Consider the following 27,218-nt stretch of genomic DNA (forward strand, 5'->3'; position numbering starts at 1 on the left):
ACCTGAAAACACTTGGGGCAAGAGTGGGAGGGAAGGAGGTGAAAGCTAAGGAGGAAGGAACTTCCCAGACCACATGTGAGAGCCAAGTGGGAATGGTTGGAATTAGCAAATTAACCCATCTGGGCCTTAGCCTCCTCACTTGTACAGCAATAAAATAGTGTGAGATTAAAGGAGATTTTGCATGTAAACTTGCTTTGTGATGGATTGTCCTCCCCTGTTCTTCTGCCTCACAAATCTGCCTCCTCCTCCAAGGCCATCCTAACCATCCTCCTCCTCCTCCTCCTCCTCCTCCTCCTTTTCCCCCACCCTTCTTCTGACATCTGGACATGTGAGCAGAGTGAGATGCCCCTGCCTGTAATTGCACTTGTATTTTGTGCCTGACCTGTGGTGGCGCAGTGGATAAACCATTGACCTGGAACACTGAGGTCACTGGTTTGAAACCCTGGGCTTGCTTGGTCGAGGCACATATGGGAATTGTTGCTTCCTGCTTCTCTCTCCTTTCTCTCTCTTTCCTCTGTAAAATAAATATATTAAATTTTTTTAAGTTTTCCTTTAAAATTTTCATAACTGCACTTGTATTTTGTTATCTGTTCATTTCTTGATATCCCAGCAATCAGTAATCTATTTTTATATTTCCAGGGCTATGGCACTCCTACCGCAGAGCAGAAGCTCAAATTGTACATTGAGTGAATGAATGAATGTGTAATATTGCTATATGAGGCAATGGTTCTCAAAATCACAGCTTATTAGAATCATGAGGAAAGGGTTTGATGTGTGTCTGCATGAGTGGACAAATGCCCACTAATCTTTAAGATCCATTGAATTAGAACCTCTGAAGAGAGAATTCACACCCATATTTATATCATATTTCCCAGCTAATTCTGATTCCCAGGTTTGGGAACCTACTCCTGGAAGGGTCAATGAGTCCCTCCCCCAAAGGATGAGGCCAAAGGAAGTCAGGCTAAAAGGAAAATTCCATTTCCAAGAGTCTACAGCCCTGGGGGAATAAAGAGAGCTCACTGACTGCTAGGGTGGCAAGAGGTGAACAGTTAACAAAATTTAACAAGTACAAGGACAGGAGGGGGCATCTTACTCAGTTCCAGGATGTCCCAGGAAAAGGAGATGGCCATGGAGGAGGCTGGTTATTAAGTCAGAAGAAGAAGGGAAATAATTCATTCCAGAGCATGTATACATACATCTCATTTAATCCCAACCACATGTTATTCTATTATTGATTTACAAATGAGAAAACTGAGGCCCAGATAAGGCCCAGATAGGCTAATTTGCTAGTTAGTCCCAGAGTTGTAAACTTGAACTCATTCTCTCACCCTTCCTTTTTTTCTTTCTTTCTGTTTTTTTTTGTTTGTTTGTTTTGGGGGTTTTTTTGTTTTGTTTTTTTTTTAGTGAGAAGAGGGGAGATAAAAGAGATAGATTCTCACATGTGCCCTACCCAGAATCCACACGGCAGCTCTGTCTGTGGCTGATGATCGAATCAACTGAACTATCTTCAGCACCTGAGGCCAATGCTCGGACCAACTGAACTATTCTCAGAGCCCAGGCGCACGCTCGGGGGCCCACACTTGAGGCAACGCTTGAACTAATGGAGCCACTAGCTGTGAGAAGCAAAGAGAGAGAGAAAGGGGAGAGGGAGGGGATGAGAAGTACACTGTCGCTTCTTCTGTGTGCCCTGACCAGGGGTCAAACCCCGGACATCAACATGCCGAGTCGACACTCTATCCACTTAGCCAACCGGCCAGGGCCTCTCTCACCCTTCCAAAACAGGTGGCTTCTAGTGCACCGTGGTTCTCTAACTTTGCATTTCCCAGGGAGCCTAATATAATAATGGTAAGGTATTCAGAAGGCAAGCAATAAATGGTTGCTGTCTGGAAGACAGGGGAGAAATAAAAAACCCTGAAGATCTCCAAGACAGTGAGGAGATGGGGCAGCAGTAGATAGCTTCTCTTTCGGGATAAACCTCTGACCCTGGTACTACAGACGGGAAATGAAGCGGAAGAAAGATGGAAAAAACTCCAATTCCCAGAAGGCCATAAAGGGGTCACTTAACGCATGCGTAAATCTCTACTCTTAATCTTGTGGCTTCCCCGGCAGCTGCTATCGCGCATGCGCTCTCTGGTCAGTCTCTTTTCCTACTCCCTGTTTCCGCAAGCCCGAGTCGGCGGCTCGACCTCTTGCGACTTCGTGTTGTAATGCTGCCCTACTCTTTGCTTTGTGCGACTCGGGTAAGATTGGGACTCTGGAGCCTGGGTGACCAGTAGAAAGCAAGCTCCCATCCTACTGTAGTATCCATTCACGAACTATGGGGTTCTCCTGACTTTTCCATGCACATGGTCTGGGCTCTCCGGGAGCAGACGCGTTACTAGGGAATCCGCGAGACCCCCAGCTGCGCGCGGCCTAACTAGGGGCTCTTCCCGATTCCGGAACCAGAAGCCCCAGGGCCATGTGACCATCCATTTTACGTGGCATTGGGAAGAGAACTGTAACTGGTGTCCCGTGGATCCTGTGCTGGAGAACAGGGAAGCTGAGTCCTTCCTGCAAACCCTGAGCCGTGCAGATGATGCAACCGGCCCCATTGTTTTCATCAGGGGTCCCGCGGCTCTATGGGCAGGAAGGAAATGGAAAGGGTGCGGGGCAGAGGACTGGATTTGGTTTCTGATTTCCCTGTCATCAGACCCCAAACCCCCACCCCTACCCTTCTTCTGTGGGACTGCTAAAGAGCTACCCCGTTTACCGCCATTTTAATTAAAACCACCTCTAACTAAACCTGTTGTCTTTTTTTTTTTAATAATTTTATTTTTAATGGGGCGACATCAATAAATCAGGATACATATATTCAAAGATAACAAGTCCAGGTTATCTTGTCCACTTATGTTGCATACCCATCACCCAAAGTCAGATTGTCCTCTGTCACCTTCTATCTAGTTTTCTTTGTGCCCCTCCCCCTCCCCCGTAACCACCACACTCTTATCAATGTCTCTTAGATCCCACCATTTTGCTGCAAATGATCCGATGTCATCATTTTTTATGGCTGAGTAGTATTCCATAGTGTATATGTGCCACATCTTCTTTATCCAGTCATCTATTGACGGGCTTTTTTTAAAAAAAAAATTTATTATTTATTGATTTTTGGGAGGACGGGAGAGAGAGACAGGGACATCGAGTTGTTCCCGTTGTGATAGGGACCTCGTGTTGTGTATGGGACCTCAGTATTATGTATAGAGAGTTGGACATAAAGAGGAACTTTAAACTTGCTTTTGGTAGCTGCTTAGAGTAGAAAATCCCCAATAGTCCGTATAAGGAAGCTAAGCATTAAACAGAGCTTGCCTGTGGCAGTAGCTTAAAGTGAAAACTTTTTACAAGCCCAACTAGTTAGATATCTTGACTTAAATCTTGCCTACAGAAGCAGAATATAGTTTTATGCTTTAGCCTTGCAGCAATTACAGGAAGAACTGTAATCAGCTTTAGAACAAAGAATGCTTTCTACCGAAATGTCAAGAATGTTGTGCATACCTGTTGTAATAGCTATGACTTTGTGGTTTATCCCCTTAAATACTGCTCTCTCCCTAGGCTCGGGGCCGTTAGCTGTTTCTCAGCTAGCAGTCGCCAGCCAGCTAACAAAGGCTTTTAAATTTATAATTAATTTGGGTTCTGATCAATAATTACTTGCGTTCAGTCCATAATACTGTATGTGCCCTGACCTGGATCGAACCGGCAACCTCTGCACTTTGGAATGATACTCTAACCAACCCTGTTATCTGGCCAAAAGCCTATTGTCTCAATCCCTTGCCAGCAACTTGGCCTCCTCCCTGACTGGGAAATCAGTTTATGGAGGCCCTACAAGGAAGACCCTTTTGTTCCTGTGGTGGGGAGGTTCAGAAACCTGTAGCTTCTAGAAGACAAACTTTGCCCTGTGGCTTTTCAGAGTGGTTCGTGGGTTGAGGTGGAGGAAGATTCTGAGGTGAGGTGAATGCACCAAATCAGAGCCACCCCCTGGACATTGATCTCAATGTTGGCTCTAGAACTGGCTTCTGGAGGTGGGGGTGGTGAAAACTGGAATAGGCAGGCTGGAAAGCTAGCTGGCTGTTGGGTTTGGAGCCAGAGGGCTGGATAAGCATGGTAGTTGGGAGACTGGACGCTTTTATTTGACTCTGGCTTTTCCTCCCCTAGCTTCTGCAGAGATATGGTCAGCTGGTCGGGATGACCATACGGTACCACCAGCACAATAAGGCAGTCCAGACCCAGGCTGGAGAAGCAACCAGGGGCTGGACAGGCCAGGAGAGTCTGTCAGACAATGACCCTGAGATCTGGGAGCTGCTGCAAAGGGAGAAGGACAGGCAGTGTCGTGGCCTGGAACTCATTGCCTCAGAGGTGGGGCCTTGGGAAAGAGGGGCCAAGGCTTGGGCTATGTGGGTATAGGAAGTAACAGGTCATCTTACTGCTATTTCTCCAGATCTGCCTTTCAGATTCAGGGCCTTCCTGCTGAGCCTTATCTTCCTCTCTTCTTTCTGTCCTGTGAAGCAAAGGCAGAGCCAGTCTGGGTTATGGGATAGGGGCTTTAGAGAGCTTCCAGGGCCCCTATAGTCAAGTCTGGTCCCTCCCTGACCTTCCAAGAGAAAAGAGAAACCTGGAAGCTGAGGTACGGGTGGACAGGTGGCCTTGCTGGGGACACCTATCAGGACAGCTGGGTTTCTGAGGATGCTGCCTCTGGCCATGCCCCAAGTCTAGCAGGGAACCGTGTCTGAATGAACAGAGAACCTTCTGTAGAGCTCAGTCCCTTGCAGCCTGGGGTTCTGGCAGGGTGGGCTGTGGGAATCTAGGAAAAGGGGCTCGGTACCTTCTGACATTGCCCCTGCCCCTCACCCTAGAACTTCTGCAGCCGAGCTGCGCTGGAGGCCCTGGGGTCCTGTCTGAACAACAAGTATTCGGAGGGTTATCCTGGCAAGAGGTGAGAGCTAGGCACCAGAGGGCTGGAGGGCAGCTTCAGGGATGGTGCTCCCAGTGCATTTAGAGGAGTAGCCTTCCCACTTCTCTGCTACTTGTCAAGGGGGATGGTGGAACCCTTTCTCTGTGCCCTAATATGTCCCCTTCCCTTGGCAGATATTATGGGGGAGCAGAGGTAGTGGATGAAATCGAGCTGCTATGTCAGCGCCGGGCCTTGGAGGCCTTTGACCTGGATCCTGCACAGTGGGGAGTCAATGTCCAGCCTTATTCGGGGTCCCCAGCCAATCTGGCTGCCTACACAGCCCTTCTGCAGCCTCACGACCGAATCATGGGCCTGGACCTGCCCGATGGGGGCCAGTGAGTATGGATGGAGTAGCTGATGGGCTCAGTGGTAGTATGGGCATGAGAGAGGAGTTATTTATTGAATACCTACCATGTACCATGCAATTGGAACAACCCTCTCCCTATCCTTCAGGTGACAGTGCAGGAAGAAGATAAGGCCCCAGTAACCAGTGCTCAGCAGAGTAGACAGAACAATAAGGACAGGTGCATGCTGGGAGCATTGTTCCAGAGACAGAGGCCTATAGAGCAGGGCAGGAAAAGAGTGTTTAAGTTTGGGTGTTACTCCACTTAGAAGCCTTCTTACTTCCTTTTCTCCCCTCCCAGTCTCACCCATGGCTATATGTCTGATGTCAAGCGGATCTCTGCCACATCCATCTTCTTTGAGTCTATGCCCTATAAACTGAATGTGAGTGAGGACTCAGGGTGTGGGACGAGAGCTGCTCAGGCCCTGGGAAACCTCTCCTTGGAAAGGTGAGGGGTTGGGGCTCTGAGCAGCTCTCAAGGTCAAGGAAGAAAGTGAGCTTCCCTGCTTCCTTCTGAGGACTTAAGCATTTTGTCTGTCTGTCCAGCCCAAAACTGGCTTTATTGACTATGACCAGCTGGCAATTACTGCTCGACTCTTCCGACCTCGACTCATCATAGCTGGCACCAGTGCCTATGCTCGCCTCATTGACTATGCCCGCATGAGAGAGGTTGGTAGAGGGCTGGGGCACGTGCCACTCCCCAAAGGGTAATGTGGAGAGTTTAGAGGAGGGGCAGCCTTGGGCAGGACTGGCTGGGTCCTCCCTAGACTGAGGTTTGTTTATATACCTGCCAAGGTGTGTGATGAGGTCAAGGCATTCCTGCTGGCAGACATGGCCCACATCAGTGGCTTGGTGGCTGGCAAAGTGATCCCCTCGCCTTTCAAGCATGCGGATGTTGTCACCACCACCACTCACAAGACACTTCGAGGGGCCAGGTCAGGCTCCCCTGAGGTCAGGCCTTGCCTTTCTCTCCCTTCGTGCCTTATTGCCAGTGCATTGTTGGGCTGGATCTGAGAGGAAGTCATCCTACCTGAGAGTTCTACCCAGTCTGAAGACTCGCTTTCCCTTGCCCATAGTGGTGATTCCCCAGCAAGGGGGCTGGGGGTGGGAGGGAGAGTCTACTCCCCTTGAGCACTGGATCAAGCCCACCCAGCACAACTGAGGTTGGACTTTGAGAGCTCTCAGGGACACGGGCCAGCTAGCTTCCTCTGCTCTTTCCATCCCTTGCCCTTTTCTTTTCAGCTTAGATTTTGACCACCCACCTCCTACACAGGTCAGGACTCATCTTCTACCGGAAGGGGGTGCAGTCTGTAGATCCCAAGACTGGCCGGGAGATCCCTTACACATTTGAGGACCGAATCAACTTTGCTGTGTTTCCGTCCCTGCAGGGGGGCCCCCACAACCATGCCATTGCTGCAGTGGCTGTGGCTCTAAAGCAGGTTGGGGAGCCTCCTATTGTCGGGGGTGGGGCACCAGGATGCTCGAACCCTGCCTGTTGCTAAATGAAGTTGAAGCTGTTGGAAAGGAAGGGCTAGGAGGGGAGGGGTTAAGGCTGGGATCACAACTGTGCTCAAGGTGAGGGAGTAGAAGGGGCAGGACTTAGGGTCCCAGGTGCTGCTGTCTTATCTCCAGGCCAGCACCCCCATGTTCCGGGAGTATTCCCTGCAGGTTCTGAAGAATGCTCGGGCCATGGCTGATGCCCTGCTAGGTCGAGGCTACTCGCTAGTGTCTGGTGAGCCACGGGGGTGGGTGGGAGACTGTAGCCTCAGGCAGAGGCCTAAGACTCAGCATTCTCTGCTTATTGTCCCCCTTAGGTGGTACTGACAACCACCTAGTGCTGGTGGACCTGCGGCCCAAGGGCCTGGATGGGGCTCGGGCCGAGCGTGTGCTGGAGCTTGTATCCATCACAGCCAACAAGAACACCTGCCCTGGAGACCGAAGTGCCATCACACCAGGAGGCCTTCGGCTTGGTGAGGCCTGGGTTCCAGGAGGGAAGGGTGGCTGCTGGCTGGGCTTGGGCCATGCTAATCATCTTCTGCTTCTCTCCCAGGGGCCCCAGCTTTGACCTCTCGACAGTTTCGTGAGGATGACTTCCGGAGAGTTGTGGACTTTATAGATGAAGGGGTCAACATTGGCTTGGAAGTGAAGAACAAGACTGGTGAGTGGGCCAGACCCCTGCTGAGCCTGCCAGTTACATTCACTATCTGCCCACCCTTCCCCAGTGGTCTGCCTTCTCTAGACCTCTGACCGCTTTCCTCACTCTTCTCTAGCCAAACTGCAGGATTTCAAATCATTCCTGCTCAATGATCCAGAAACAAGACGGTGGCTGGCTGACCTCCGGCAGCGGGTGGAGCAGTTTGCCAGGACCTTCCCCATGCCTGGTTTTGATGAGCACTGAAGGCACCAAAGAAATGAGACTCAGGCTGAAATTATTCTTCTTCCCCCTACCTGGACCAAGGGAGGGGGTCACTTATCTTCCAGTGTTTTGCTGGAGATGGGAAGGTCTCTCGCTTAGGGGAAGAGCCAGATGTAGTTCCCTTCCCAGAATTTGTAGCTGAGATATCTTTTTGTAATAAGACTTAGAAGAAGGAGGCTAAGGGCTTTCTGCCCTAACATCTCCCATTATCTCACTGTTGTGACTCTCACTTCTTCGGGACAGGGGAGTTACCCTTTTGAGCCAGAGGCTGGGGTGGGTAGGTACCCTCCTTTCTATTTTTATCTAATAAAATGCTAACTGGAGCTGAGTTTCTATTACTATGGGAGGGGTCCCCTGGGCCAGGTGGTGATTTGTCTCCCTCTATGTGTTCCTCCCTTCCCTCTCACCACCACAAGGACCCCAGGGGCTGCAGCCTCCTCTCCTCTCTCTGTCTCTGAGCAGAACCGACACCAGACATGATTAGCAGGCGCAGCAAATTCAATTTGTTAAATGAAATTGTATTTTGCCCACGGCTGCTTCTGTTTGATCTCAGGGGACAGAGGGGAGCAAGGAGGGGTGGGATGGCAGGGAGAGGGCAGGTGTGAGGCTGGAGAGGGTGCCCTGGGCTCCTGAGGCACAGGGAGGAGCACGCTGCCCTTCCTGGGCGTAGAGTTGCCTCATCCAGACCAGGCGGGGCAGCAGACAACAAGCCCAATTGAGCTAGAGCAGCGCCTTCCTGGGATGGCTTCCAGAGCCTGAGCTAACGTGTGGTCCACCACGTTGCTTGGCACTCAGAGGCTCCTGCTTGCTCTTGGCTCACATCTGCCATGCTCAACACGTAGTCTGTGCCACGCCCTAAAAGACTCCAGTAGCCCAGCTGGGGGGCAGATGGGTCTTTTGGATCGACCCAGCAGCTGCCCTACCTCTTAACAACCCCCTTCCCCCATGGGACTCAAGCTGAAGGTCAGAGGCACTTCCGCTGTGGGGAGCTAGGGAAGAGAGTGGGAGTGGAGATGCCTCCCCTCCCCGTGGGAACCAGGACTGTGTACGCAGAAGCTGGGTATGGTGTGGAGAATGGGGGAGTGGGGGCAGAGAGTTGAAGAAATGAGGAAGCTGGCTGACGTATGTACATCGATGCATCCCAGCCAAACTCAGAAGTCTGGCCGGTCCTTCTTCAGCTTCTTATAGTCCGTGGAAACTGCAAGGAACTATGGAAGGGTTGCACTGAGTCACCCAGACCTCCCTTTGGGTGTCAGGGGTGCCGATGGGTCGTCCCCGGGGCCAAGATGTGACAGGAGGGTGGTCAACCCTAGAGCCACTGAGAGGTACTTTGTATTAATCAGAGGTACCTTGTATTGGTCATTGGGGCTCAGGCGGTTCCAGGGCTCTGGGTTGTTCTTTCGGTCCCAGCTGTGGAGAGGAAGGGAGAGGGTAAGGGTTTCCTCTCTGGGAGCTAGGACTCCAGAGCCTAAGGTAATACCCAGGTTCTTTGTCTCTACCCAGCATTCCTCCTCCCGGTCCTACGGGGGTAGCATGGGGGGCAGTTCCCAGCGACTGACAGGGGAAGGGGCACATTAGCAGTTGCTGACAAGTAGGAAAAGAAGGCTGTCACCGTTGTCAGAGTGAGGCCAGATGAGGGACTGACTACCCGGCCCAGTGACTGCCGCCTGCACCCTGTCATCCTAGGCCAACCCGGCAGAGCAGAGCAGTAGGAATTGGAAAGAGATCCCCAGGGGCTGGAGTTTCAGTGTTGTGCCTCGAATTCTGACAACACAGGGCGTCTCCTGATGCGCGGAGGACCCCCACCCCTGCTGTCTTTGGCGGGGCTGTGGAGTCTTTCCCGTTACCCTGCCCCAAGGTTGCCCGCAGACGTTCTTGTCTGGCCACAACCCCAGCTCCCCAGCGCGGATATTGAGGTACCCAGAGGCTGCCGTCGGCCAGCAGAGTGGCGTCGCCATGGCAACTGGGCAGAGATCCCAGCGGGTCCGCAGCCCAAAGCGGGCCTAGTCTGGAGCCACAGAGGTGAGTGCGGTCAGGTGGGCCGAAGGGGAGTTGAGCTCTCGCAGGTCAGGATCAGGCTCCAGCCTGGTAATGCTGGGCGGGTCAAGGGCAGGTTCGCTGCAAGGGGATCCCTGCTACAACCACCCATCCCCACTGTTCCGGAGAGGCCCACTGGTTTCTGCTCCAGCTTGCCCATCCATGAACCCTACCCGCGTTCCAAGCCCGGCCTTTACCAGACATCAGGGCTGCGCAGGGCGAGCCGCAGCAAGTAGAGCGCAGCGCTGCCCATGCCCAGGCCAATGAAGCCGATCATCGGGATGAGCTGCGGGGAAGACCGAGGACAATTTCAGAGCCAGCCCCCTCCTCGTAGTTTTCAGTAGCCCTTTACAAGCTTTACTGCCCGGCCGCCCCCAACCCCTCCTGGGGACTGGCGCTCCCTCCCTTCTGGGAGATGGGACCTGGAACCTCCTGTACCACAGCTCCTGCCTTAGTTTCCCTCACCCCACAGCAAGCCTGTCCACGGGGGACTAAAGAGACACGGGGGCATATTGAGGGCTCCCTGGAAAAAGATTAGGAGCATTGGGATAACTAGGCAAGAGAAGGGGACTGGGAGATTTGGGGAGCTCTGAGAGAGAAAATGTTAGGAGTTAGAATCAATAGCTCTGGGAACCGAACTCACCGCCGGATGTCTCTTGATTTGCCTATAGAAGCGGCCCCCGAGGTTAGTTCCTGCCATCTCGCCTCTCCAGTGTCCTCAGGTCCTTTCCAGCGGCTCCACTCCCTAGCTCCCTCTGGGGTCCCGCCCCTGATTGGGGAGGGGTCACCCCGCCCATTCTAGCCCAATCCAGCCCAGCCCATTTCTCTACCTCCTGAAGTTCTCGGCAGAGCAGGAATAATTGTTGAGGAGCTGAGGGATTTCTATTCCTCCACTCTCTCCTTCAGATGCCAGAATCCTGACATACGGAACACCATCACACTTGGGGCTTTGGGCTGGTCCCAGCGAAAGGCCTCACAGGCTTCAACCCAGACTCTGATTGAGAGGGGATCCAGAAGTGTGTGTGTGTGTGTGTGGGGGGGGGGACATTCACCATGAGGCAGGCAGGAAGATAGACTTCCAGAAAAGTGCAGGTATGGAGTGTTCACAAGTGGCACCCGGAGGGGCCAGGGAAGAACAAGGGCATCTGCAATGCTTCCCTGACACCCCTACAGCAGCGATTTTCAACTGGTGTGCCCCCAGGATTTTTAAAACATGCAATACCTAACTAATTAGTCAGGGATATTGACCTCTTTTCCCTTAGATTGTCAAATTAACAAATGACAGCAGCCAACACAATAGCTGTCCAGTGCGAATGAATCAAAATTATACCTATTATTTTTGTCAGATTGGCAGAAATACACTTTTTGGTGTGCCACAGATTTTTAGTAATTAGTTTATGTGTGCCATCAAATGAAAAAGGTTGACAGTCACTACCCTGAGCATCCAGGAGCTATCAGGTCATGGAAACCCTGGTCTGTCCCCTCCATTGTGTAGCGGAAGAAGGAGGGCAACAGGTTCTACAACAGAACTAAAGCTGTCCCAGCCTTCTAGCCCTGGGTGGTTTCTCCAAGTTGTGTTCTGGTTGGCCTGGAATAGTGTTTGTAAACCTGGCTTGGGAAGAGTAAGTCAGTTGTTGATGTTTGGGAGCTTGAGAAGTTTGCTTGCCCTGCCAACCCTGGGTAGGGGTGAAGAAGGAGCCACCCAAGAAGGCCAATCTCTGCCTCTGGCTGTGATGGAGAGGAGGAGAATGGAGTGAGGGAAACAGTTAAGGAGAGACAGACAAGGTATTGAAGGAGGAAAGAGAACAAGACAAACAGAAACGGAAGTGCAGAGCAAGCCACTGATTGCCTCCCTTTCTACAGCCAACTCAGGTGTGTGCTGTGCTGTCAGGGTGAGAAGGCTCATTGCCACTGTCTTTGGGGAATTTGGGTTCCAGGGACCCAGGTGCTCACCCTAACCACCTCTCCTACTCCCATGAGAACTTTTATCCTATTTCACCCTCTCTGCCTCCACCTGTGCAGCTGGATCCTACAGAGGTCCCCACTGCTCCTCTCCAGAGCCCTGTGTTGGCTTAGGCAGGGAGAACTATGCACCTACCGCGGGGCCCCTCGGGGTACAGGGAGGGAGGTAGTCCTTCCTGGTAACTTCCTTCCTTTCCCTGGCTCTGATACTTCCTCGGTCCCCTGCGCTGACAAGCCCGGCTGTAATTAGGCTGCGGGGTCCCAGTCTCTCCGCCTCCCTCCAGCGGATAATGAGATAAAGTGTCAGAGACAGGATGAAAACAAAGAGACAGAGACTCTATGACTCGTGTATAGGGCGGGGGAGGAGGACTGAAGGGATGTCAGAGCCTAGAGCAGCACATAGCCAGGCCCTCCCTGAGCACCCTCACTCCACCGGGTCGGGGAGTGGGTGTCCTGTCACCCGTGCACCCCAACCCTCCAGTCTCGGGACTAAACATCAATCCCGGAGCTTGAATTCGAGGGGCCACATAGTTGGGCTGAACATCTGGCTCTATGAGGCTCAGCTAGTTTGCCAGGACGTTGACAGGGATGTATACTGCTCACAAAAATTAGGGGATATTTCAAAATGAATATGAAGCTATATAAAGTATTCCCTAATTTTTGTGAGCAGAATATTGTTCCTGCGCCGCTCCCCTTTGCTTCTCGAACCCTCGCCCGCATTCCTGTGTCTTTTCTTGTGAGTTCTGGTGACCCGGGCCTAGCACATCCCGCATCCTCCATACCACTTCTTTCCTAGAGCGGCCGTGGTTCCTCCAACCTTAGGCCTCCATCCCACTCTCTGACTTCCTCATCACTTGATTGCTTCTGCTCTGGTTTCTCCGGGACTTCTTGGCCTATCACTTGTTCCTGGTGCTAGTCTCTGGCCCCTTCTTTGTGACCCTATTTCTAAGCCCCCTTCCGTTTCTGGATCGTGATCTCTAGAGCAGGGGTCCCCAAACTTTTTACACAGGGGGCCAGTTCACTGTCCCTCAGACCATTGGAGGGCCAGACTATAAAAAAAACAAACAACTATGAACAAATCCCTATGCACACTGCACATATCTTATTTTAAAGTAAAAAAACAAAACAGGAACAAATACAATATTTAAAGTAAAGAACAAGTAAATTTAAATCAATAAACTGACCAGTATTTCAATGTGAACTACGGGCCTGCTTTTGGCTAATGAGATGGTCAATGTCTGGTTCCATATTTGTCACTGCTAGATGTAACAAGTGATGTGACGTGCTTCCGGAGCCGTAAGGCGTGCATCCCACGTCACTGGAAGTAGTACTGTATGTGAGCAATGCCATGCTTTGCGTCTCTCACTGACCACCAATGAAAGTGGTACCCCTTCCGGAAGTGCGGCGGGGGCCGGATAAATGGCCTCAGGGGGCCGCATGTGGCCCGCGGGCCGTAGTTTGGGGACCCCTGCTCTAGAGCCTAGCTGGGACACAGAACACCTTGGGTTCCAGATCCCATCTCTCCCCACCTCCTCGCACTTTTTCCACCAGGACTCAGGTCAGGCTGACCCAGCGGGTGAGGGACGGCAGAAATCATTAACTGAGGATTAGTCGTGGCCAGGAGCCTCGCTGGGGTCCCGCTGGGACCCGACCCTGAACGCTAAATCGCGCGGAGCAGAACTCCACGCGCGGGCTCCAGTTCCAAAGGAAGCTGGATGCGGCGCTGTGAGCTGACTGCTGGGGCGTGGGCGCGGACGCCCCCTGGAGGCGGGGCTGCTCTTAAGCTCTCAGGGGAGATGCCTCAGACGTCCCCTGTCGGGCACCGTCATCCTTGCGCCCTACAGCTTTTCCGTAGGTAAGTCAGCGCCTGGAGTGTGGGTCCACGCCCCGCCCAACGATTCTGCCACTCCCACGGCTAAGGAAGTGGGTCCCACAGTGGTCTAGAGTGGAAGGTGCGAAGAGGAAACCCGGAAGCTCCCACCTCACTAGCTTCGGGCACCCTAGGGTTCAGGCTGAGTCTTCTCGAGGCTGGGCGGCCTCAGATGCCTGAAGCTACATCTCCACTCAGGGACTGTCCTCGGTTCCTGCCAGTTCTAGTGTCTGACAGCCCTTCTTTTTGCCTTTTTCTTCTCCAGGCCCTGTCTGTCTCTACTCTGTGCTTCTGTGTATGTAACGTCTATGTCTCTCTGTTCTTTATCATTCTGGCTGTGTCTTTCTCTCCCTCTGCAGCTCTCTCTCTACCTGGCTTTGTCCTTCTGCATCAGCTTCTCTCTGTGTTGTCTCTCCTTTCTATATCTCTCTGCCTCGTTGTGTCTCTCATTACAAATGCCTCTCTGTCACTGTGTTTATCTCTGTCTCCCCCCTCTCATTCACTAGTTCTAGTCCTATTCTCAGGCTTGCTGCTCCTGGGGGGCTGCAGCAGTCTAACGGGACAGTCTGGGGACACCTCGGGGCACTGCCTGAGGTCCCCTTCCGGGTCACCTCCACATGCCGGTCACCTCCGCTCCGCCTCCGTCTTCCCTCTGCAGCTGTGAGGCGTGGAGGTAGGGCGCACAGGAGGGAAGACACAGTGCCCAGCATCTGCTTGGGAGCCCCGGGGACCCTGACCCTCTCTACCGCTATTAAGGGCGCTGAGCCCCGAGGCTCTGATATGATCATGATTGCATCAGCCAAACAGCCGAGGAGCCGCGAGGCGCGCGAGAGCGAGCGAGTGAGAAAGACAAAGGCGGCCGCACCATCTGTTTATGCAAAGCGCTCTCCGCCGGGGTCCCTGGCGTCCCGGTGCCTGGCTCGACTCTGGGCACAGGGTCATGAGCCCGCTCCTGCCGGGTGTCCCCGGCCGTGTTGTGATTTCCCCCCCTCCCAACACCCAGAGGGGTGCTGGGTGAGCGGAACCGATTGGGACTGGAGGGGGGGGGGGTATTGATGTGATTGGAGCGGACGCGGATGTTTCTTCAATAATGGATGGAGATGATGCGGCCGGCGGAGCCAAGCCAGACTAGAGAGGAGAGAGGAATAGAAATGGGGAGAAGATGGGGAGGGGATGCGAGACGCAGCCAGAAGCGCGCACGCACACACACACACACACACACACACACACACACACACACACACACACGAGAAGCAGAGTGGCGTGCGTCACACTGTCATTCGAAAGTCGCCGTGCTGTTCACACCCAGGCACACGTCCACGCACTGTCACAGAAACACACACACACACACACCTGCAGATGGAGAGATACCAGAGCAACACACACTCACCAGAGGTTCTTCCTGATTCACACACATACACAGTCCTGCAAGCCAGGACTCACGAAAATGCCTGCAAGCGGGCACACACAGAGGCATGAATCCAAAGCTCCAAAGCACATATGCACACCTAGACACCCAGGGGTTTAGACAGACAAAAATCACAGAGGTTGGGAGGAGGAGCAGCATGGGACAAAATCGACAGATACATGTTCAGGATACAGATACATACCAGGGGGCTCACACACCAACATACACACACCTCACACACTTAAGACACAGACACACACACTGCACACCAGTGGCATAGACACTCATAAATGCCAGGGGCACAGAGAGACCCACCCACCCCCACACATTCTGAGGTTGGTACCCACACATACACAGGAGCTGCTGCCTGTGCCCTGCGGTGGTGGGGTGTGGCAGAGAGGTCACTGGGTCCCCTGCTAGCTTGCCTTATTAGTCTAGCCATAAAGTGAGGTCCTGGCGACAGGAAGCACCTGGGGCTGTTGACCCTTTCGACTGCCTACAAGATTCCTTCTATGACCCCCAGGAACAGGTGGTGCAGACGTTGGGCCACTCTGGCCTTAGCCAACCCAGCCAACCCCAACCCTAGCAGTTGGGGAGAAGAGCAAGAGCTATAGAAGGACATTGGTAACTATTGTATATAGGGAGACTCCCAGGGGCCCCAACTCAGCCAGGAGGCAGGTGATGAAAGAGAGGGTCACTCCGAATCCCCTTCATCCCCTGTGCTGCCCAATTTTCTGACATCAAGGAGCATTTCCTTTGCTAAGAGTTGGGTGGGCACTGGGGAGGAGTATGGTGTACGTTGTGTCTTGGATCCTAGGTACCCGGCCTCTCTTCCGGTCTGTTTTTTTTTTAATTTTTCTTTTACTAATTTTGAGAGAGGAGAGAGAGTATGAGAGAGAGAGAGAGAGAGAGAGAGAGAGAAGGGGGGAGGAGCAGGAAGCATCAACTCCCATATGTACCTTGACCAGGCAAGCCCAGGGTTTTGAACCGGTGACTTCAGTGTTCCAGGTCGACGCTTTATCCACTGTGCCACCACAGGTCAGGCCTGGTCTGTTTTTTTTTTTCTGTATTTTTCTGACGCCGGAACGGGGAGAGACAGACAGACTCCCGCATGCGCCGGCCCAACTGGGATCCACCCGGCACGCCCACCAGGGGGCGAAGCTCTGCCCCTCCCGGGCGTGGCTCTGTTGCGACCAGAGCCACTCTAGCGCCTGGGGCAGAGGCCGAGGAGCCATCCCCAGCGCCCGAGGCCCGGTCTGTTTTTGATTCAGTCCACTCCTTGGTCCAGACTTATGACCTTTGCCGCTAAGGCAGCATCATCCATCTCCCAGGAGGCCGACTGCTGTCTGGAGTAGGGGGCGTTGGGGGGCTCACACAGGGCTGTTGTTCCTGACTTCCTCTCCTGGGACCAGCTCTTCGCCAGTGGGTCAGAGCTCAACCAGCGAGCAAGTACTGAGGGGTGCGGGGTGTGGGGGCACGGCCATGAACTCAATCGAGATACTGAGATTTGTGCCCCCACCCCTGGCACCTATCACTCGTCCTTCGAGCTCAGCACAGCCGGCCTTCCCGCTCCTCCTGCCCTTCCTCTCTCGGGCCCTTTGCTTAATTTCCTATTAACTGCTGATAAATCCAATTAAACCGCCGTTCTAATTAGGGACAGCTGCCGGCTCTGCGAGTCGGGGAAGGGGGGTGCCCCCTGAGTGTGTGTGTGTGGGGAGAACAGACGCTCTCTCGGCTTCTCGACACTCCATACCAGCATCATTGTCCAATGAGCAAGTAAACTGGTTTTGCTTCAGCATTGTGGGGGTGCCCCTTGAGGATCTGGGGAGGGGGCTCTGGTCTTGAGTTCCTTAGGTCACTGGATGAAGAGATGCGACCCAAGCCCTAGCTGTTTCCGCCCCCCTCCCATTTGTGTTAGGCAGATCTCAAGGAGGGATGGGGGCAAAAGGTTTGATTTGTGTGTGGTGGTCGAACGGGGGCTGGGGTGGGTGGAGGTGGAGTGGGAGGCTGTGGTCTGCTGCTTATTTCAGCCCAAGCATGATTGAAGGGGTGCTTCCTGAGCCTTCCTTTATGACCCTGCGGTTCCCCCAGGAGTCCAGGACAGTCGAGCAAAGGGAACAGGAAACAGGGCCCGGTTCTGCAGCGAGTCCTCTCCTGTGCTTCCCTACCCCCACCACACCTCAGCCCTCTGGAAGGAAGGGGGGCGCACCCGTCCCGGGCCCTCCTCTTCCCTAGACCAGCTGAGCCTCTGTCCTCCACCCTCCCACCCCCGCCGCCAGCAGCAGATGGTGCCTGGGCTCCCGCTGCCAACCTTGCTAGGCGGTGCCAACCTCAGGCCTGGCAAAAGAGAAGAGGATCTCCTGGTTAGCCAGGCTGACCCTCCCCCATCCGCCATCAAGCTCAAGACTTCTGCCTACTCCACTCCAGCGACCACCCCCGGCTGCCTCTCACTGGTCCGCTCCCAGGTCCCCAAACTCCTCGTCTCCTTCAGCTCCCTTTCCTACACCTTCCCGCTCCCTGCCACCTGCCACCTGCCACCCTGACTAGGGCCGGCATATTTGCATGTCTACATATGCAAATAAAATATTTGCATACACCGTGCCGCAGCGGGGGTCTTCCTGCGAGCGGGTTAGCTGTCTGCCCCGAGCTCTCTCACTCCTCCATACCTGTCAGGGCTAGGGCGGGGGCCGCGCGGGAGGGGTTAAGCCCACGGGCGTTGCTAGCTTGGTTCCCTGAGGACACCGGGAAGTGTTGCCATGGAAACAGCACGCACCCCACTCCCTCCCAGGCCTAGGGTCTTGGGCTCCTTGTCTCTGGTTCTCTCCTCTCCCCCCACCCCCGCCCCATTTCTCGCTCTCCAACCGAGATCTTGCATCGCTCCCTGGCGGCCCAGCTCGGCACTGAGCCAGGTTTGCGGCTAAACTGTCCTGAGCTAGGTGACCTACTCTGTTACTGGATTTTGTTCCAGCCGCAGCGGCTTGGGGGTGGTGACCCCAGCCCTGGTCCCTTTTCTTTATTGACTACTTCGGCCTGGCCTGGCAGAAGTACCTGTCTTCCCACCTCCCACCAGCCTCAGCGCAGGTGGGTTTCGGGTTACCCGATGGTAGTGAAATGAGACAGTTGGAGAGGATTTTCTACCACTTCGTAAGCCCTCCCTCTTTCCTCAGTCACCAGTTAAAGAACAAACTTTTCATACGTTTCAAAACTTTAATAAATTCGCAACATTCAACAGTTCGCCTCCCATGCACCTTTGCACCCCAGGGCACCTCCTAATGGAGATGTTTTCTTTTTCCAACTCTCAAAGGCTGGAACTGAGGGATTGCGGAAAAGGCTGCCCGAGGCACCAGTATCCGATGCAGTAGGCCGGGGGAGGAGGGCGGGAACCAGTCCCTTTCCAGGAGCCCCCGCACGCTCTGGCGAGCCTTTCCACTCCTCCCTTACCCGGCAGAATAGTTGCTTTCGCCCCTTTCCTCTTCAACCTCTCCTGGGCCTGCCCAGAACCGGGCATGGGTATCTCCCGCCAGCAGGCGCCTGCACACCTAAATCTCCTCCAGGAAGTCGGTGGGGAACAGCCCCACCTTGCGGCCGGTGTAGACTTTGATGTAGCCGCCAGCTTCATCTCCTTTCTGCACCACGATCTAAAGATTAAAGGATTAGGGAGGAGAGAAATCAAGGGAAAACACTGGAGAGGGGAGCAGGGATGCCCCGAGTAATGGAGGCCCATCCTAGTCCCATTAATGGGTTAAGATCTGCAAGGAGTGTGGTTTACAGAGAAGACTCCCAGCCTGAGGTTGGATTGGGGCACCAGAGCTACGTGGTCTTTTTTATTTATTTATTTTTTTAACCTGGTCCTTCTTGAGAGTGATCTGTCCTATCTCGCGGTTCCCCACGAAGGATCTCGTTACCCGGTGCACACGTTCTCCAGACCGGACCCGAATGATGAAGTTTGGAGGGAAAAACCCGACCTTCTCTCCTATTTTCCCCTAGAGGAGATGGTAGGGAGAATCAGTCTTTCAATCTCAGGTTCTAACCCCACGTGCCACTCTAGCCTCAGTCATTTCTCTTACCCGCCACCACTCCTCATTGGAGTCATCAATAACTGTGATCTTCTCTCCAGGCCTGGCAGAGGAAGGGAGGGGCCTTTGAGATTTAGGGGCCTTACATATCCAGTCCCTTAGATGTACCCAGCTCCAGCCCCAATAAGCTCCAAGCCCTGAGTACCCCTTTCCTTTCCCACAAGGAGCTGGGCTCTCCTCTCTCCACTCCCAGTACACCCCATCCCAATCTTAAGGCCTCTCACGGGAAATCCAGGTCGTCCTTCTCCAAGGCTTTGAACCGATAGAGAGCCACAAAGTAATGAGACTGCTGGAAGCCAGGCTGCTTGTGCTGGGGGTGAAAGGAGGTGATGAGTCTCAGGACTCCTCTGTCCCACAATGGGGTGCAGGAGTCCAAGGCAGGGGCATTCTCCACATTCTACAAGGAGTGTATTATTGGTTGTGGGTTGTTTAAGGTGGTAGAGAAGGCAGGCGAATGGTAATGGGAACCCACAAAAAATGAGCTTTTGCTGAGGCCACAAGTGGTGTTAGAATTTGGTTAGGGAGAGGACTGGGGTCCCTGTAGGGACAAAGGAGCCTCACTTTGTCATCAGGTGTCTTCTTTTCAGCCTTCTTATCCCCTTCAGGTTTTCCTGGGATGGGAAACACCAACAAATTGTCTCTGGATTCCGGAAGGTAGCCTTTATTCTCTTACCCTTATGTTGCAGGGCCTCCTTTATCTCCAAACAATGGCATGCCCCTTTGCCCTCCCTTCCTTGTGCTACAGCAGAGCCCTTGACCTTCCTCAATCTTTATGGATGGAGGTGTCACTCACCGTCCTGGGATTTGCCTTCCTCTGGTCTGGTAGACTCTGGCTCCTCTTCCATCATGGCTGCTAGAGGCTGGAGGGGGCACCAGAGTTAGGAAGATGTTGTCTTGGGAACCCATGCTTGCCCTGGCTCTCCAGTCGGGCCAGAGAACTATAGAATAATAGGATCTCAGGGTTGGAAGGAGCCTTGGAATATGTATTCAACCACCTGCACAATGCAGAGACTTTCTCTAAAACATCCGAGCTGGTGGGCCAAGTCAAGTCGCCCTCCATCGCCATCTATCCCTCCTCTACCTTCCTCCACCTCCCTCCACCCAGTATCCCTGTAACTTTTAGTTATTGGTCCTGATTTGCCTTCTGGAGAAATATAGAACAAATATAATCTCTTTAAAGATCTGAGGACAGCTGGCATGTCCTTCCTATCTTTTCTTCTCTAATCCTTCTCAGTCCCTTCAAATCATTCCCCAAGATTCCAATTCTATGTCCTTTACTATAATGTCTGCCCTTAAAAATACTTCAGTGTGTAAGAGAAATATGGGCAGCACAGTTTTTATAATTCCCTTAAGAAAATAGAATCCGAATGTGCAAGCCTTCCTGGATGCAGCCAGATCACCTTGTTAGTGCCTTACAGTCATAGCTCACTCCACAGAAATCCCTAATTTGCACCCAACCTCCATATCAACTATTTTGAAGCCAAATCTCTAGTTCTGTTTCTGTGCAGTTGATTTGTTGTTTTGATTCAAAAACAGGCATGTACATTTTTTTTTTTCTTTTTTTTTTTTTTTTCATTTTTCTGAAGCTGGAAACAGGGAGAGACAGTCAGACAGACTCCCGCATGCGCCCGACCGGTATCCACCCGGCACGCCCACCAGGGGCGACGCTCTGCCCACCAGGGGGCGATGCTCTGCCTATCCTGGGCGTCGCCATGTTGCGACCAGAGCCACTCTAGCGCCTGGGGCAGAGGCCACAGAGCCATCCCCAGCGCCCGGGCCATCTTTGCTCCAATGGAGCCTTGGCTGCGGGAGGGGAAGAGAGAGACAGAGAGGAAAGCGCGGCGGAGGGGTGGAGAAGCAAATGGGCGCTTCTCCTGTGTGCCCTGGCCGGGAATCGAACCCGGGTCCTCCGCACGCTAGGCGGCCGCTCTACCGCTGAGCCAACCAGCCAGGCATGTACATTTTTCTGTACAAAATTTCATATTATTAGTTCTTGGCCTTCCAGTCTATAAAATTTTTGAATATATTACTCAATGTATGTTTTCTCTTCTAGGTTTCCTACACATTTGATGGGTACACCATCTATATCTTCATTTGCATCAGTGAAAAAAATGTTCATAGGTGATGACCACGGACCAAATCATGTTATGAGGCATCAGAAATCTCCCTTTAGCTGGACACCCCTTAAAGGACCAGGATCCTTTGGCTACTGTCATTCAATCAATTTTAGGAATCCATCTAATTGTAACCATTATGTACATGAGTTCATCCACGTTGTCCAGAAAGATATAAGAATATGCTAACAAATTCCTTGCTGAACTGCATGCAAATCTATAGCATAATGAGTCTAGTAATTCTATTACAAAAGGAAATGAAGCTATTTTTGGTTCTAGATTTGAGCCTCAATTACCTCATCTACAGAATAAATGGGTCAGACCAGATGATCTTCATGGACCTGTGCATGACTCTAGAATTACTTGGCAAGTTCTGTTACCCAAATCCAAAAGTTCTTGCCTCTGTTGTCCAGCAATGCCAGGGGGCCTGGGACCTAGCCTCCAGTTGGTTATGGTGGTTAATCTGACAATTTCAGAGGCAGTTCCTGGAGAAAAGACATGCTAGGTCAGGAGTTCTTAACCTGAGGCCCTCGAAAATTGCATGCAAAAATTTGTCTGTTGGGTTATGTGCAATTGTGGGGAAAGTATCCCTAGCTTCTTTCAGCTTTCCAGAGAGGAGACAGGCTTTGTTCCATGGGGTCTCTGGGGGGGGGACCTCAGTAGGAAGATACAGTGCTCACATTTTTTTTATCTGCCTGTCCTTTCTTCCGTTCCTTGTTTGCCATGATCACCCCAGTGCGTAGAGTTTCAAACACAGGATCATTACGATTTGCAGCAGCTGGTGGGAATGGGAGAAGAAAGAAGACATTACTAGGGAGGCAGGGAAAGGCTTGGAGGAGAGAGACCTCTTAAGTAAAGAAGAGGTGGGATTGTGTGTGTGTGTGTGTGTGTGTGTAGGATTAGGGAAGTTGTCATCTGGGCATACCTAGGTCATCAATCTATAAAGAGCTGTAAAATGTAAAAACATCACTGGAAATGTAATGTGATGGAGAAAAATATTTACCACACTCCTTCCAGGCAGAACATCATATGATGTTGGAAAGATAACTTCGCTAAGTTGCTTGGGAGTTGGGGAATGTTCAGAATCACAATTATTTTTCTAAGGAGAGTGGTCCTTTAACTGTTGGCTTTTTTGTACCACTGAGTGTGCAAGTATGTGTCGGGTGGGGTGCTACCATCAGTGGGTTCTTTTGTTTTACACCCATGCTCCTCATAGAATTCAGCCTCTCCTCCAAATAAATGGGCAATATGTCAAATAATACATTTTATGGGCTGCTAAATCATGACTGCCCAGGATTTCCATAGCTCTTGGTCTAGCTTTGAGTCTGGCATTCTTCTGTAATGAGGATGAGGACAGTCTAGAATCCTTGTTCACTTAGAAGTGGTTTTGTGTATGAAGAGCACAGACTGGAACTTAGGCAGATGAAAGTTTCAGTCTTGGCTATGTCTCTCTTTTTAAAATATTTTATTTACTGTGTTTATAGAGAGAAAGCAGGGGAAGCGAGAAGTATCAACTCATAGTTGTTCAATGGTTGCTTATCATGTGTGCCTTGACTAGGCAAGCCCAAAGTTTCAAACAGGCGACCTCAGTGTTCCAGGTCAATCTATCCACTGCGCCACCACAGACCAGGTGGCTCTGTCTCTTGTTAGCTGTGTGGAGACCTAGCTAAATCTTATTCCCCTCAGCTATCAAATAGGGGAATATTGACTCTGCATCTAGGATGGCTATACTATTAGGTTGAGAGAGAACCATGGGATATAGATCTTTCTGTTTCAGAATCTGGTTTCTAAACCTAGAGGTGATGCTGAAACCATCTCTAAGCCTTCCCGTTCCCTCAGGTTCCACATGGGTCACTTACAGAGGTCTTTGACACAAGCGTATTGCTGGTTGCTGTAGAGTGGGGAGCTATAGGCCCGATGGAAACCAGGGGGCTGTAGGGTAGGAGGGGATGGGAGAAAGCATTAGAGAGAACAAGGTAGGGCCCAGAACCCCATCTCTCCCATGAGTGTTCATCCCTTCTTCAAGTAAGTGATGGGCTGAGAAAGAAAAGCAGGAAAATGGAGGGGATGACCAGAGGAGGGACTGGCAAGGGGGTAGCTGGCAACATGTTCCCTCTCTTCTTTCTTGTTTCCCAAAGCCTACTCACGATCTTGCCGAAGCATCTCTGCATCTCCACGTAGGACTGACAGTGTTCGTGGATGTTAGTTTTGCAGTTCTTACAGCGAAGCCCAAATTTGTTGTTGACTTGGGAGAGGGGAGAACATTCAGGTGAGGTTCCTGTTTCTCTTTCCCTTTGTACTGTTGCTGCTCCTCTAGCTCTTAGGTCCTTTTCTGTCTGGGACCCAATACTCTCAAGTCTCTAACAGTATTTCCTTAAAGCCAAAGCTTGCCACAGCCTGTCTACTATGAAAACACTCCTTCCCTATGCCCCTTCCCAGTCCCCTGCCCTCAACATCACATGCTCCCTACTTCCCTTCATGACTCACGCACAATCATCCTGGCACAGACATCACAGAACTTAGGCTTCTTGAAGAAGTGATCTTTGAATTTGTGAGGCTTATCATTGACAAGCTTAGGAGGTTCTGGGGGTTGCTCCTCTTCATCCTCCTCTTCTTCCTCCTCTTCCTCATAGATGTAGTAGATGGGCCCACCCCCGGCTCCCACTGCCTCCCCATTGGCCTGAGGCTCTGGGGGAGGCTCCATCTCCTTTGTCCCAGTAGACTCCTTCCTGAATAACTGCTTCAGCCGTTGTAGCTGAGGGGGGAGGAAGGGAGGGGATGGAGGAAACCCAGTGTTAATGAAGGAAACCTGATATTAAAAGAATTGTCATGATTTCTGGGGTAGGTAAGGCTGAAGCTAACTAGACATTTTCTAGCCTGGGGCTAGGGGCACATCCCAGGATTGGGCAGTATTGATAACTGCAGATGCTGGCAAGCATTCTTTCTTACAATAAAGGAGTCACATACAAATGAGATCAATTCAAGCACTTCGAGGGCTGCAATGGTCTCCAGCTCCCCATATCTGGTGGTCAGAGGCCCAGACTCACCCTATTCTGCCGAGTCTTTGCTGGGAGAGAGGACTTAGGGGACTCCAGAACCTCCTTTTCTGTCATCCTGCAAGAGGTTGGACCCCACTATGACATGTGATTCCTGACTGCCATCCCTCCCCACCCAACACCTTATTCCTGTCCCTTCAGTAGGGAGTCCTTGAAGGGAAGGCTTTGGGAGAAATTTTATTAGATATCTTTCATAGAGTTCATGAATAGGAAGATCCCATGGAGGTCCAGAGGAGAACTTCCCAACTAGTTCCTCAATCCAATACCCATCCTTCCTTCTACTCTGAGGGGCAATCCCCAAGTTTATAGTCCCAACACCGTGCTCAAGCCCCCTGGCCAAGGGGTTTTCCCACATGTTCTTTGTTTCTCCTGGGAACCTATGGGCAGTAGCGACATGACAAACATTTTCCTAGATTGCCTTTCTTCAAGAGGTTGGATGTGTGGAGGGATGGGCTGGGACATTTGTTCTTCCTATTTCTTTCTTGAGCCATGGGGGCCCAGTGCCTAGTTCCCAGCCTGCCTCAGGTCTCAGCTATTTTAAGTTTTCAGAGTAATATGAGCCTCTCCTTCCCTTACTACTCCTTTCCCTTGACCTCCCCCCCCCCACACACCCTCCAATTCTAACTCTTTGTCCTGGAATAGAATAATTTCACTCCTAAAACCCAAACTACTCATAGACAAGGAGAGAAATGAAGCAGCTGAATGGACTATGGATTGGGGAAGCTGGGGTGAGCGGTCCTGGAAATGGAAAGAGGATGAAGTGACAACTCACGTTTGGGGTTCCCTGTCAGTCCAGTCTGTGGAGGGGAATGGTGGCACCGGAGGAGGACTGGTCCTCTGTGTTGGGGGCTAAGCCCCCCCAGTGCTGTCTGCACCCACACGGCTCTCCAGCTCGTATTTTGTAGCCCTAGCCGCCTGCGTTGGTGTCAGAGCTGAAATGACAGGACTGGAGGAAAGTGAACAGCTGAGTGACACAGCTGACACAGAGAAATTGGACACGGGGAAGTCTGGGCCTGGGCTGGACTGAACCCGAACTCCTCCTATCCCCCAGAGCTGCTGTTCTTAGTTTTTGAGAGAGAGAGACAGGAAGGGAGAAAGACAGAGGAAGGACAGAGATGAGGAGCATCAACTTGTTGCTTCACCTGAGCTCAGAGCTGCTGGTCTTTAGTTTTTCACTCCAGTGTACAAGTCTGTACTGACTAAATTCAGGAGGGGACGGTGTTCAGGTTGATTACTCATTTGGGTGATTTCAGATAACTGAAGGTAAAGACGAATTATAAACAGCTTTCCCATTCCCCTTTTCCCAAGGTCCCAACACCTCCTTCCCAGCTCTACCCTTCCCAGACCTACTTTTGGAACTAAGCCTTCAACTTCTCAGCCATTGTCTTCTTGTGGCCATATGTTTTTATACCATCAAACATCCATTTAACCTCAAACCTTTAGGAAGGAAAGGGCTGGGAATTGGTGAAGAAAGAGAAATTTGAATTTTTAGAGCTCTCCTATCAGCCAGACTAGATTGCTTTCTTCTCTGTGGGAAGTTGGAGGGATACCTTCCTGCCATCCTGTCAGAGAGTAAAGAACATGTTAGTGCTGCTTTGTTCTCTCCAGCTGTCCCCAGAGGCATCTTTCTCCCTAGTCTTCTAAAATCTTGTGCTTGGGGTAAATGGACTGCTAGGAGCTAGGAAAAAAAAAAAAATCCCAGCTGGGTGCCTCTGGGTGAGTGAGTGTCTAATGATCAGGTAGCAATGGTCTCAACACTGGACAGAAGGCTCCTAATAGCTGCCACATAGGGAGCTTTTATCATCTGTAAGTAATATCCCCATTCCCCACGAGAACTGCAAATTCCCGGAGGTGGTAAGAGAGCCAGGCCTCACGCCCCAAGTCATTTTGATTCCCTGATTCCATCTCCCTCCTCTGATGCCCCAGCATATGAACTGATGGGTTGGTGAGTTATCTGGCACTCTTATCTCACAGGCATGCAGCCTTCTGCTCTGTGCACGACATGGCTGAAAAGGGAATTTGGAGGTGGCATTGCAGTGCTACTTTATCCCTTGTATCTGTAAGAAGTAAAGGATTATGTTGGAGGTTGGGTCAGACAAGCTTCAGAGGAGCCTAGCTAGAGATATGGCTACACGGACCCAAGAGATTTCCAGGGCAATGTTCTCTATCATTTCTGCTTTTTCTCTCTCTCTTTAAGGGGTGGGTGAAATTGAAAAGGGACTGCTGGATAGTTCTCAGTCTACAGGCTTTTTAATGACTCTGGTCTGACAGGCTGAACAACAGGTTATCTTTGAGAAGCCTGAGACAGGAAAAATTTCATCCCGCAGGAAGGTTACTTCGGCTCCTCACCTCTCTTCAGCCGCACAGGACAGGGACTGCTGAACACTTCGGGGTAATGTGGCATCTTTGACTGCAAGTTTAGCTGATGGAGCTTTATGTAGGAAATATTGACTTCTGTTCCTGCCAGGTAGAACCCAACCCTGTGGCTTTTGGATTAAAGAAAGGCCCACAACTCCCTGATTTTCAGCAGACTGGATAGACAAGTAAGAGGCCAGAATTCAACCCATTTTCTGGACCTCACTCCTCCACAGCTCAGCCTTGAGGACCCTAAAAGAGTGTCACAGAATACTACAGAGTAGTAGGATTCTCAGGTCACCTTTAGTTCAACTCTCTTATTTTACTGGTGAGAACTCAAGAGCTCCGGAGGTGAGAGGTGGTATGCCTGATGAACCAATTAGTGGCAGCTGGGAGAGCCCAGAACCAAGGTCCCATAAGAAATCCAGCACCCTATCAGAATTGTGTGAGAAGTATGGGACACAGGGAATCGTGTTAGGAAGATATGTGTTCATATGCTAGAAACGCCATCCAAACCCACATCAAATCCCTCACTTACCTGGACTTCCCTGGACTTCCAACACCTACCCACACCAGGGCGGCAAAAGAAAAACAGGAACT

At 51.7% G+C, this 27,218-nt stretch overlaps 3 protein-coding genes across 4 annotated transcripts; 1 reads left to right on the forward strand and 2 right to left on the reverse strand.

Annotated features, from left to right (window-relative positions):
- Positions 1-2,104: 2,104 nt before the first annotated feature.
- Positions 2,105-8,063, forward strand: SHMT2 (serine hydroxymethyltransferase 2). The gene is made up of 12 exons (XM_066258751.1): positions 2,105-2,240; positions 4,186-4,386; positions 4,884-4,963; positions 5,116-5,316; positions 5,626-5,707; positions 5,871-5,993; positions 6,120-6,259; positions 6,598-6,763; positions 6,957-7,056; positions 7,139-7,294; positions 7,375-7,482; positions 7,595-8,063. The coding sequence occupies exons 1-12, from the start codon at positions 2,208-2,210 to the stop codon at positions 7,720-7,722; spliced, it is 1,518 nt and encodes a 505-aa protein (XP_066114848.1). The 5' UTR covers positions 2,105-2,207; the 3' UTR covers positions 7,723-8,063.
- Positions 8,064-8,168: 105 nt separating this feature from the next.
- On the reverse strand, positions 8,169-10,518 carry NDUFA4L2 (NDUFA4 mitochondrial complex associated like 2). Its single transcript, XM_066258753.1, has 4 exons — positions 10,421-10,518; positions 9,975-10,063; positions 9,090-9,150; positions 8,169-8,948 (listed from the first exon to the last, which is right to left on the reverse strand). Exons 1-4 carry the CDS (start codon positions 10,475-10,477, stop codon positions 8,892-8,894), a joined length of 264 nt encoding a protein of 87 aa, XP_066114850.1. The 5' UTR covers positions 10,478-10,518; the 3' UTR covers positions 8,169-8,891.
- A 7,698-nt stretch (positions 10,519-18,216) lies between these two features.
- Positions 18,217-25,220, reverse strand: STAC3 (SH3 and cysteine rich domain 3). Of its 2 annotated transcripts, XM_066258803.1 has the most exons (12): positions 25,036-25,220; positions 24,255-24,321; positions 23,695-23,962; positions 23,355-23,452; positions 23,067-23,139; positions 21,888-21,985; positions 19,887-19,953; positions 19,655-19,704; positions 19,318-19,403; positions 19,085-19,136; positions 18,863-19,000; positions 18,217-18,655 (listed from the first exon to the last, which is right to left on the reverse strand). In XM_066258803.1, exons 2-12 carry the CDS (start codon positions 24,318-24,320, stop codon positions 18,557-18,559), a joined length of 1,095 nt encoding a protein of 364 aa, XP_066114900.1. In that variant the 5' UTR covers position 24,321; positions 25,036-25,220; the 3' UTR covers positions 18,217-18,556. The 2 variants fall into 2 exon arrangements, with proteins under 2 accessions (XP_066114900.1, XP_066114901.1); XM_066258804.1 differs by lacking the exon at positions 24,255-24,321.
- Between the last annotated feature and the right edge of the window lie 1,998 nt (positions 25,221-27,218).

Source organism: Saccopteryx bilineata, chromosome 2, assembly GCF_036850765.1.
Source record: "Saccopteryx bilineata isolate mSacBil1 chromosome 2, mSacBil1_pri_phased_curated, whole genome shotgun sequence".
NCBI classification, from domain to species: Eukaryota; Metazoa; Chordata; class Mammalia; order Chiroptera; family Emballonuridae; genus Saccopteryx; species Saccopteryx bilineata.

Excerpts from the sequence above, each read along its gene's own strand:
- SHMT2 (XM_066258751.1), top strand. The coding sequence starts at position 2,208 with ATGCTGCCCTACTCTTTGCTTTGTGCGACTCGG. Across the intron at positions 4,387-4,883 it reads TGGAACTCATTGCCTCAGAG|AACTTCTGCAGCCGAGCTGC; the intron begins GTGGGGCCTTGG and ends CCCTCACCCTAG. Across the intron at positions 7,483-7,594 it reads GGAAGTGAAGAACAAGACTG|CCAAACTGCAGGATTTCAAA; the intron begins GTGAGTGGGCCA and ends ACTCTTCTCTAG.
- NDUFA4L2 (XM_066258753.1), bottom strand. The coding sequence starts at position 10,477 with ATGGCAGGAACTAACCTCGGGGGCCGCTTCTATAGGCAAATCAAGAGA. Across the intron at positions 9,151-9,974 it reads CTGCGCAGCCCTGATGTCTG|CTGGGACCGAAAGAACAACC; the intron begins GTAAAGGCCGGG and ends TCCTCTCCACAG. Across the intron at positions 8,949-9,089 it reads GCCCCAATGACCAATACAAG|TTCCTTGCAGTTTCCACGGA; the intron begins GTACCTCTGATT and ends ACCCTTCCATAG.
- STAC3 (XM_066258803.1), bottom strand. The coding sequence starts at position 24,320 with ATGACAGAAAAGGAGGTTCTGGAGTCCCCTAAGTCCTCTCTCCCAGCA. Across the intron at positions 23,453-23,694 it reads CTGTGCCAGGATGATTGTGC|TCAACAACAAATTTGGGCTT; the intron begins GTGAGTCATGAA and ends CCCTCTCCCAAG. Across the intron at positions 18,656-18,862 it reads TCACTCTCAAGAAGGACCAG|ATCGTGGTGCAGAAAGGAGA; the intron begins GTTAAAAAAATA and ends TTTAATCTTTAG.